The 11192-nt window shown below is 39.9% G+C and overlaps 1 protein-coding gene across 1 annotated transcript in view; it reads right to left on the reverse strand.

Moving 5' to 3' along the window:
- Window positions 1-2277: 2277 nt before the first annotated feature.
- TEX36 (testis expressed 36) overlaps window positions 2278-11192 on the reverse strand; it is a 13457-nt gene continuing 4542 nt past the window's right edge. Inside the window, exons 2-3 of the mRNA XM_019502208.1 lie at window positions 5495-5572; window positions 2278-2586 (exon numbers count right to left, since the gene is read on the reverse strand). Of these exons, the coding sequence (XP_019357753.1) occupies window positions 2356-2586; window positions 5495-5572 (309 nt within the window). The 3' untranslated portion in view covers window positions 2278-2355. The remainder of the gene's footprint in view (window positions 2587-5494; window positions 5573-11192) is intronic.

Here is an 11192-nt window from a genome sequence, read left to right on the forward strand (position 1 = left end):
AAACCTGTAAATAGGAGATAGGTTAGGAGCAACACACTAGTTACAACTCAACCCTCAATGTAGTGAAGGCAGGCCCATATAATGTTATACAAAAAGAGGTTGTAACCTATGCATGGTCACTGACCTTGTTAAGATGACCATGCAGGTTATAACACCGTATTGTGAAGCTTAAGCAGTCACACAGGGGAAAGATAATGTCCAGCATGCCTGTGAAGGCTATTTGGTGCCACAGCAAAAGCTTTGAGAGTTTCTTGCGGGTGTGAAGTTCACCAACTAGGCAAAATGAGAAAAAAAAAGGGAGAAAAACCTGAGTCTGGTATAAACACAGAAGTATAGCTTCATCTGAATTTAGTTAACATGGCACAGTTTCATGAGTAAACACCCTCTCGTCACTTTGAATCTGGCTTATCAAGTATTTTGTATCAATAAGTTTACAGGCACAATGCAAGGCACTAGAACCGATTTTAAAATTATATAAAGAAAGGTGCTGCCTACTGGAGCTGTACTAGTTTAGCAAAACCCAATTTCTATGCTTAGACAAGCCCCCAAAATGTTGCAAGGCCCTAGAAAGGAGCAGATAGCCAACTCTGCTGCTTGTTGAGGCAGGCAGCAATTGCGCACTGAATGTTTTTACAACAAGGATGTTAGCTGTGTGCAGTTAATTACCAATGCTCTTCAAAGACACAGGACTTGCATATATTTTGTATTTGTACTAATAAAATATCCTGATTCTGTATTGCTATTTTTTGTACCAATAGGTCACTTACAAAGTCTTAAAATTTGGTGCTCTGTCACAGAAGCAGCAATACCAGTCAATACCCAAATCACTCTGTATGTTTTCCTGGACTAATCAGAAGATTGCCCTGACCCAGTCTTTCTTCATGTTGTTGAGCCTAACTACGCTCAGCTAATCCTTATTAACTGTCAGATGGCACCGCTTTCCTGAGCACTCTCTGAACTAGCAGTTGGAGCAAACAACTCCCTCCAAAGGGAAAAAAAAACACCTTCTAATACAAACCACTCCATATGCTTCTGACTGAAGCACCTCATCTTCGGAGAAATCACTATGATGAGATTCATGACCTAATCCAGAGTGCACAAGAGGACCATTAAGTTCTAATACATGGGATTTCTGATTAGAGTTTAAAAATTAAATATTGATGTATGTATTTTGTCTCACATTTGTTTTAGAGGAGACATGGATTTGAGATATCAGAGAGTCATCTCTTTCATTCAGTCTAGCAAATGCACTGTATATTCCACCTTGGATAGAGATTTCATGTATTCTTGTTTTTCCCCCTAGAGTCTTTACTGAAATTTGGTTGTGAATCTATAACTAAACTAATCCTGAACTTCTAAGTGTAACTCTGAGTCACAGTTTAAGCAAGAAAAAAAAATTAGAAGAGAAATAAATCTGTAATCTTCCTACTGCGGCTGAAAAGCGTAACAAACCAGAAAGCCTTATTTCACCATATTCATCTGTAATATGAAACCCCAGATCAACATTACAAATGTAGCAAGAATGTGTTTCTTCCTTCTGGTGGAGGTCCAAGATTGCCCTCTTGAGTATGCTGAGCAGCATGGGGTACTTCACATACCATGTGATTGGCACGCATTTTGGTTTTGAATCAGTTTGGAGATGAAATCATTGTCTAAAGCTATGGAAAAATCTCATTTTAGAGCTGTCAGGCTGGTTCTGTTCACTTCAAAATAAAAAATAATTCTTTCTAATAACACTATGTAACTTGGCTTTTAATCTGTTTTCTTATTGTTTAATGATGTTTTTTGTTTCAAAATGTTGTGCAAAACCCCAAGACCTCTGGTAGGGGGCACTTCATAAATAAAATAATTATTTATTATTTTAGTATATGCTCATAAGATTACTATGTTTTTGGAAATCCTCCAATATAACATAGTTTGGTGTGACATGAGGAGGTCATCTATTGTATGTAAGCTAGTGGAAAAAAGATATATCTACACAGTGAAAAGAATATATAATTTTGACATATTTAAGCCAACTCTTGCTGTTTCTTTGCAGCTCAGTAGATTTGAAGTGTTTGGATTTCATGTTGTTTCTTTGTTAGTCAAGACAACCTATTCCAGAAATGTATGTTTATTTCCCCATTCCACTTTAATCTGCATGGCAGCGAGTTTATTGGTAGACACTTTTTGAGACACTTGCTTTGGTTTAAAACTATGATAAACTACACAAGTGGTGCTCAATCTTTTGGCCCCATTGCAATATTACATTTACTTTGTTACGTTTGAATGGTAAGAGTTCAGACTAAGAGAAAGGACATTGATTAGAGTCAGCAGACACCATACAGGAGTTTTGTAATGAATATGCTTGCTTAACTACATTTGTTTTTCATTCTCAGGAATGGACTTATCAATGCAACATCCTTCCAAGTGCTGTTTCGGATATCGCCTACAAAAAGGGCGCTCAGTATTTTGGTCCCCTGTGAATGATGTTTGATAAATGCTGAAGCCATCATTACTACTAGGAATGGACTCATGTGCCCATAGAAAGAAATTTTCTGACTTCTGCTGACTTCTTTCAGGTTTAACCTTCTTTCGTCCTAAACCCTGGAAAAAATATCAAAGAAAAATTGATGAAAATTAATTTACCCTTGAGGACCTTGGTTTTACTAATAAAATGGGTAAATTAAAGGGAAAAAATTCTATTTCCTCACAGAGAAAATAAAATTAAAGAACCTGACACAAACATGATTCTAAGAATTAAGCTGGTCTGCAGCAAGTGATAAAGTTGCAAATATTATTTCCTGGCCTACCTATATACATGTTTCTGGTAGCAAAATGAACTGCACTATAGCACAAAGGAAAACTTTAGATAAACAGGTTAACTTTTTTGATTTATTATGTGTAAAATAATATTTTGCATTCCTTTATATATTCAAAGTGAAGTACAAGCATTAGCTACTTTCACTTTTTCAACACTGTGGGACAGATGAGTAAATATTATTATTTCTGTTTTCCACGTTAAGAAACGGAGACAGAGTATGAAACTAAAATCTTCAAACGTGTTCTTTACTTTGGAAGTCCATAGAATCTGATTTTCAGACCCCACAACTTTCAGTGAATTTAACTTCAGTGATAAATGATCAACATCTCTGATAAGAGACACTAGATGTTGCACACTGGGCACCAAAAAAGTAAGTACTTGGTATTAAGAAACATTTAAAATCTGGATCTGGGAGAGTTGTCCGAAGTCACAAGGGAGTTGGCAATCAGAGCAGAAATAAGAACATAGGACACAGTGCTCTCTTCACTGCCCACGGCTTCTTTTCTTGCTTTAGAAACATTATACGTAGAGAGGAAAAAAATCAAAATTGAAATTACTGAACATGATGAAGGGCAAAAAAGGACACTTAAAATGTACTACTTCAGAATAAGAGCTCCTGCAACATACATTAACATACATATCCTAGGTAAATCTGGGCAAAACCTCTTGATGATCAGTACTTGCATTGAAAAATGTAGTTTTGATTATCAGGAAAATATACATGAATTCTGCCAAATAGTTTAAAGTAGAAAAAAGGTGATGGTATCTCCCATTTGCTCAAAAGTTCAAGATGTTGGAGACTCCTCTGCCTGAGGAGATCTGAATTTACATCTTCTACAAGAATATCCTAACCACCAGGTTATTTGGCATTACGAGGGCCAAGAGCACTCTTAATTTCTCCCAATGACACTATTCCACCTTGTGTAATTAAATGTTTACTGCAATAGGGACTAGAATCCATATACCGAGCCTCCTAAGCAAGAATTCTATGGTACTAGTCTACAGAGTCATTCTCTCTCTCTTTCTCTGTATCAGTAAATAGTTATATATTTTATACAAAGTGATACCGAGATTGACGAGTCTCATCTTAGAATTCCCCATATCCTGGTGGTTAGGGCTGTATTGTAGATAACGTGGATTTAAATCCCCTTAGGCACTGAGCTTGGCTCTCACATCTCTGGTAAGTGCGATAAGCACTGAACCACTGGACAAGAGGACTTCCTTCACTATTTTTGTGAATCATTTCCTTTGCTTTCTCATTTCATGCAAAGGAACCATTTCATTTTGAGTCAAAAGACATTTCATGTAGAACAAAATTAATATTTTCAGCGGGTTTTTTTGTATTCATGAGGAAAAACAGAAAATTTCAATTAAACCAATTTTTGTGATTTTTCAGTTCAGTAAACCAAGGATAGGAAAGCCTCTATTCCCCTTGTTCAGTGCAGCAGTAGGCTTCTCTCAAGCTTCACATAAGCAAGCAAAGAGGGGAGTAAGATGATTATGCCTGAGACCCACTGATCAATACTTATGCAGGCCCAGGACTGAAGAAAGAAAGACATCAGCATTTGTCCCAGGCTAAATACTGCAATAATGGATATGGTGAGGCTATGGAGAGGCTGTGTTACAGTCCAGAAGCTTGCGTACAGGCTGGGGGTTAGATAGTGTTTTCCACAGTCCCTCCATAATTCCCTTAAAAAAAGACCATTCACTCTAACTTTTGGAAGGAAGAATGATTTTTACATACACAGAAGTGTAAGAATGGCTGTTTCAGAAATCCAGAATGTTCGATTTGCTGCAGAGAAATACAGAGATCACAGCTTTAGGGCAGACTGTGATACTACAAAGCCAAAAAGTTAAGTTTAGTTTCAGTAATTTTGATGTAATTGTAGCTGAGGAATTAAGTGTTCCTTATGTCATTGCTCCTGTTTTCAAAACATGGAATGGCTTTTTTATTATTATATAATTATTATTTCTACTGGCTTACAAAATGACAAATGATTTGAGTGCCCAAGTTGAGATAAAAAGGTCTGACTTTTAGGAGGCAGGTATATGCTTTTTCTGAAAATCAGGCCCCTTTGTGGTGCTCAAATTTGAGACCCAAAATTACTAATGACATTTAAAATAATTAATTGTATTTTGGAATTCAAGCTAAGTAAATTCATTTCATAAGGCCTGTGCCCCTGACTAAAGACCAAATTCTGGTAGAAGAGCCACCTATGCATACACAAAGGGAAAAAATTACAAATGTATCAACAGAAGAGTATGCAAAGCCATCACACACCAAGCCCTCAACGCATCCAGATTTTTTAAAAAAAATCAATGTAATAATACTTTTGCAGGTGGCCAATCCATCTGTCCGTGGAATAAGAGAAACTGCCATGGTCTGAATTGTTAAGTTCCAAAAGAAATCCAGCATGTCTGTATCGGTCTTGCCAGATTCTACATGAGTATTCCAGACACTTATAAAAGATTAGTTAGGTGGGTCTGTGAAGATATGTTCACATGTTATTACATATAGGAAGATATATCCTAATGTCAATAATTTGTGCATGCAGTATTGCTACTTCTGTTAATTTTCTTTCATCCCTTTTTTTTAAGGATCCCTGATGCTTGCAAGTGAGAGAAAAAAATGGTGCCTTTAAGTAATGGACGAGTTGAGAGAGGTGAACTTTTTAATTTTTGGATACTTACAAAATCAAAGTACTCCCCTCCATTCTGTAAACAATGTTTGTTGTCATGAGATGAAAATGGGAAGTTGTTTACCGCTTGCTGGAAAAAAGGAAACAAAAGGAAAGACAATGAGTTTTAAGATACTTTTCCCACATGTGCTGCAAACAGTTCTCATGTTCTAGGTGCATCTACACGAGATGCTTGATGCGCAGTAGACTAATTGTACTGTGCATTAGTGCACAGAGAAAAAAGTGTGCAAATGCAAAGTAGTATTAGTCTACTGTGTATTATGTGTCACACAAAAAACATGTGATCATGCTAATGCACAGTATGGCAGCCTACTGCGCATTTATTTAGGACTTGATTATACAAGTACTAAATTTAATGTCCAGTAGGCACTGCACATTAATGAACGTGTAGATGCACACTTCAAAAGATGAAACAATTAATAGAGGTACTTTTATTTATTAAATCTTCATCAGTAAACTTTTTCAAGAGAATTTAATATTCCAATCACTTGTTGAATATGCACATGATTAAAGATAAATGCAAACTTCCACATTAGAAAAAACAAGTACCAAAATATTAAGAGAAATGTCAAAGCATTTTGTATGACTCACTACTGAACCCAAAACTAATTAAAATCGAACTACAAAAGGGTACTCAACATTGAATTTATCTGTGATTTATTTACTGAATACGATCCAGTAACCTTCTGTGATGGGAAGAAAAGGCATTAGGCACAGAACTACTTTTTAATCTTACTTTTAAATGTACTTCACTAAATTTTGTAAAATTAAAATTTACAAATCAAAAAGGAATCTGAAAATGCATGTGTGTGTGTATATATATATTTAAACACTCGTAAAAATAGTTAACGGATGTAATTTATTTTAAAAGCGTGCTGAATGACATTTTAGTGTACATAAAATGGCTAAAATATGAAACTCTAAAACCTTCTCAACTACTAGATACCTCCTTTTTGCTTCTCCATACATCATCTTTCTGTTTTGTGTTGGTAACTTTCTGTTCTTGCAACTGCTCTAATGATTTTTAGATTTAATATTGTGGCATGAATTTTCCAAGTTATTTCTATGAGTCTTCACTGCCATATGGTGTAACTAGTTTTACTGTGGCATAAGATAAAAAGTGATTTCAAATAAACTGTGGTTTATAAAAGAAAATCAAAGTCAGTTGTAAAGAAAAATACATTTAGGGCCTGATCCTGCAAGTAGAATCATGGAGAGGTAAGGATCTGATTGCAAGGAATTAGTTGCAGGATCATTGCTTAGGTCACGACTAAAGATCTCCCGTTCATGCACTTGATAGATATTGTTCAGCCTTGTGCTGTGTGCCTAATCTTCACATGATTTCTCACCCAGTCTTAGCTGGACTGTGGCCATGTGTGTTTTTGTTAATTATGGAGCTGTACTAGTTTTTCAAGGGCCCAATTCTTTAGCTACTCCATGCAGTGAATTCCTAGGGAAATCACTGGAAATTTCGTAAGTAGAATATATTAATAAAAATATTGATCAGCCATGGGATCAATATTCATTTAGGTCCCAATTTTGTAAACACTTATGCACCAGAGTTAGAGTTCAGTGTAACTACTTGCATATGTATAAACTTGTAGGATATGCACCCTATGTCTCCTGAGCTATTACTTAAGTGCCCAATGTAATTGAGAGAGAGTCACTTACACATGAGCAGTGAGTTTATTTATAGTTCTTAATTGCTGAAGGAAAAGTGAAAAATAAAAGAAGTATTGATTGAATATTGTCTGTTGAAGTTACTGAAGAAATTAAATAAGTAGGAACAGCTATAGTAAAAGGGGTTTAAAACTATAGTAAAGAAAGTACAATGAGGTAATATAATCTAAGAAAGTACTGTATGCTTCAGAAAATTAATTAACCTCACAGCCAGGGAGTTCCTTCACATAGGGAGATTAGAGACAGTCAGCTTCACACATAGTGAGCTTCCAGCAGTCTTCATCAGCAGTTTTTTAAGAAGTCAAAACAAAACCAACTTTCTGAAGCTGTTTTTTTATTGACATTGCATTCTAGTCTCTCTACAATGTCTTCTTACTCCTTTGGTTGACATTCATTCTCTTTTTACTAAGATTGTTCTAATTCATCATACATGGGGGATAGGGCCCTCGTTTATAGTGAGAACAGCTACACAGACTAAGCAGAGGTGATAATAGCATAGGAACTGCCATACCAGTACAGATCAAAGGTCTGTCCAGAGACATAACTAGGGCAGGGCAAACTGGGCAACCACCTTGGACACCCTGCTGGCCCTTGGGCACCCAGCAGTGTCCATATACATGTCTGTCTACCCTGGTAATTTTTTGCTAAGGGCCTTGATACACGTTAATTCTGGGTGGCTCCTGGTGCTCTTAAACCCTGGATTGTCTGCCCATTAACACCTTTAAGTGGTTTAAAGCACTCAATGTGCAGCTCAAAATTACACCACTCCAGAGCAAGATTCTCTCTTGATCTGCATAATCCAGCTCCTGTTCCATTAAGGTGTGGCTACTTCCCACAGGCCCGCTGCTCAAACTGAAGGTGTGACTGCAAGCTAGTGCTAAACCAGTCAGCATTAGTGTGGTTCACAGTGGGCATGTCTACACATGCAAATAATGTAGGATCAGTTTACTTTAGAGTAAATTACTCTACTAAACTGACCCAGGCAGGCACCTACATATGCAGGCCGTGTCCTGACAAGCGCGGCACATACCGCACATTCAGTTGTTCTCCGTGCTGCAAGGTTCAGAGGGGAAACAAATCCGAGTGCTGCATGTGACAGCAGCACACACTGCCCAAAGCCAGAGCCTGGCTGGCCGGAGCCACAGTAGGACAGCTGCTGCTGCAGCCCCAGAAGGCCCCCAGAGCCCCAGTTAAGGCTGCTGGGGCCAGCACAGTGCTGGCCACAGCTTCCCCTACCCCACCCAGGGTAATTTGCCACAGCAGCACAGCACATATGGCACAGGCGTCCCCCAAGGCCAATTAGTGGCAGCACAAGGAGATAAAGCTTTCCCAGTGGAGGTCCACAACCACAAGGCTTGGGCTGGGAGATAAGGATCTCCCAGCAGCAGCCCCACAATCACAGAGCTGGTGCCTGGAGCTCCCTGCTGCCAGGTCAGGGAGACATTGTCCTTATGCCCTGGCAGCAGGCAGCTCTTGGGGGCAGGAAGCAATCTCCCATCCCCTGCTGCCTGGGAACACATTTGCTCCTGGTCAGGGATTTACATGTGTGCTATTGTGCAGTTACTAGTCACGAGTAAATTTGCTACTTTCATTTGCAGATAGCAAATTTACTCACAATTAGAGCCAATTACTGCACAGTAAGTGTCTGCATGTGTAGATGCAGATACTTACTGCACAGTGATTAGCTCTACAGCACAGTAAAGTGTCTCGTGTAGATGCACTCAGTGTAATGTGTAAAAAGACACTAACAATGATTAGAGTCAGATTCCTCAGACAAAGATGAAAATCCACATAATGCACTACAACCCTCTACTCTGCTCCTAAACTCCCCTCCTAACTTCTCCCTTTTAGTCAAATTCTTCTTTCAGTTACATTGAGGTTAGCAAAGTTACTTCAGTTTTAAATCAGTGCAAATAAGGTAAAGAATGGCTTCTGATCTTATGCCATTACAGAAGCACTACAAAGATACTACCAACACAGGGACATTGAGAGAAATCATCAGAACAGCTACAAAGTTGTTAACTAGAAGAGAAGAAATATCAACCTACAGTAGAAGCCACACTGTCCACTTTGTTTTAGAATGCCAACCACTAAACAAATATGCTGAGTAAACCCAAATGATGGAATCCAGTAAAATCATGACATTTAGCTTTTTTGAAATGGAGACTGAGTTCCCCTTTTTCTGGGGCCAGAGATCTGGGTGTAAGACAGCCTGAGTTCCAGAAATGGAGTTCAGTTTGCTATGTAGAGTCCAGATTTTGTTACCTTTACCTTGAGTGCATCTACACATGCAAATGCTGTGGGGTAGGTTTACTCTAGAGTGTTTTACTCTACAGTAAACCCACCTTAGGCAGGCAGCTACACATGTGGAGATGTGGAAGCATATTTGCTGCTCATGGCAGCAGTCTGTTCCCAACCCTTCCGGCCCTGTGCTGGCCCTCTGCAGCAACCAGGGGAAGCTCCAGGCCAGGGGCAGGCAATGTTTTTGGCTGGAGTGCCAAAAAAACCACAAGGTCTACCTTGGAAGGTGCTGGAGTGCCGACATGCCAGAAAAACAAAATGAGGGCAGGGGGGTGGGGAGGGAGGCGGTACATGGCAGGACACACTGCTTATTAGTATATTTAATAATCATAAATGTTGCCTTTGTTTTTGTGTATTCCTTTTTTGTTAAACATGTTGCAGTGAGAGAGAGAGAGAAGAGAGAAATAAGAGAAAGAAGAGAGAAAGAAAGAGGGAAAGAGAAAGTAAAAAGAGAAGAGCGAGAGAGAGAGAAAGGAGAGCAGAGAGAAAACCAGACACATACACATGCACACAGAGAATCACACACACACAGAACCACATGTGCACAAACACAGAGAACCAGAATCTCCCCTGCCCAGATGGGGGCTTGTGGCTAGCTGCCCCACTAGTGGATCAGGGCATGGGGCTGGGACCTGCCTCTCCCCTGCAGCTATTTCCAAGCCCCCACCTTGTTCGCCCAATCCAGGCATAGGGCTGAGAAAAATCAGTGGGGCTGGGACCTGCCCCGACTGGAACAGTTCCCAATCAGCCCCTGCTGTGTGGGGAAGCCTGCATGTGCAGCCTGGAGCTGGCTGGGGACTCCCCAAAACAGGACAGTCCCCAGCCAGCTCCAGGCCATACATGCAGAGTTCCCCATGTATCCCAAGGCCAGCTGGGAACTTCCCCCAATCAGGGGCAGGCCCCAGTCAGCTCCAGGCTGGGCAGGGAACTCTCTTCATGCAGGGAGCTCCCAGCTGCTGCTCTGTGATTGCAGAGCAGGGAGCTGGAAGCGTGTTCCCAGCCCTGGCTCCACAATTGCAGAGTGGAGGCTGGAATAAGCTGGGGCTGAGAGCTTCCTGCTGCAAGGGCAGGGGGACATTGTCCCTGCCTGGGCTCTGGTGATGGGGCCCACTCCAGTAACAGGCAGCTCCCAGGGACAGGAAGCAATCTCCCACCCCCTGCTGCCCAGCAGACTGGGAGCAAATTTGCTCCTGGTCAGTGGTCTACACGTGCTGTGCTGCACAGTATTTATTCAGCAGTTAATTTGCTACTTGCATTTGCAGGTACCAAATTAACTGCTAAGTAGAGGAAATTACTGTGCAGTAAGGGTCATTACATGTAGACAGTGACACTTACTACACAGTAATTAGCTCTACTGTGCAGTAAAACATCTTGTGTAGATGTGCCCCTTGAGTAAATTTGGTCTAGCAAAGGTACAAAGATTTCCAAGTCTGTCCCTCTATGAATTCATTAAGTCCCTTTTATTCTGTAATGACATCACATTAAAATGAAATTCACCATATATTAATAGCAGTCTATATTAGCAATATTGAAAAAACTCAATAAGCTGAGTAGTAAGCAGACAGCAGTTGCTCTGGGATAAGCAGCCAAGGTGTGGGACTTGAAGAAGCTTTTTTCTAGTGACTTTAAGGTGGCTGATTGGTGCTAGAGTGTTTGCCTAGTGTCTGGTATGTGTGTCTGGGGGTAGGGCAGGTGTCCCCCCCCCCCCC

Source organism: Gavialis gangeticus, unplaced genomic scaffold (genome assembly GCF_001723915.1).
Source record: "Gavialis gangeticus isolate Ggan-Ray unplaced genomic scaffold, GavGan_comp1, whole genome shotgun sequence".
In the NCBI taxonomy this organism is placed as follows: domain Eukaryota; kingdom Metazoa; phylum Chordata; order Crocodylia; family Gavialidae; genus Gavialis; species Gavialis gangeticus.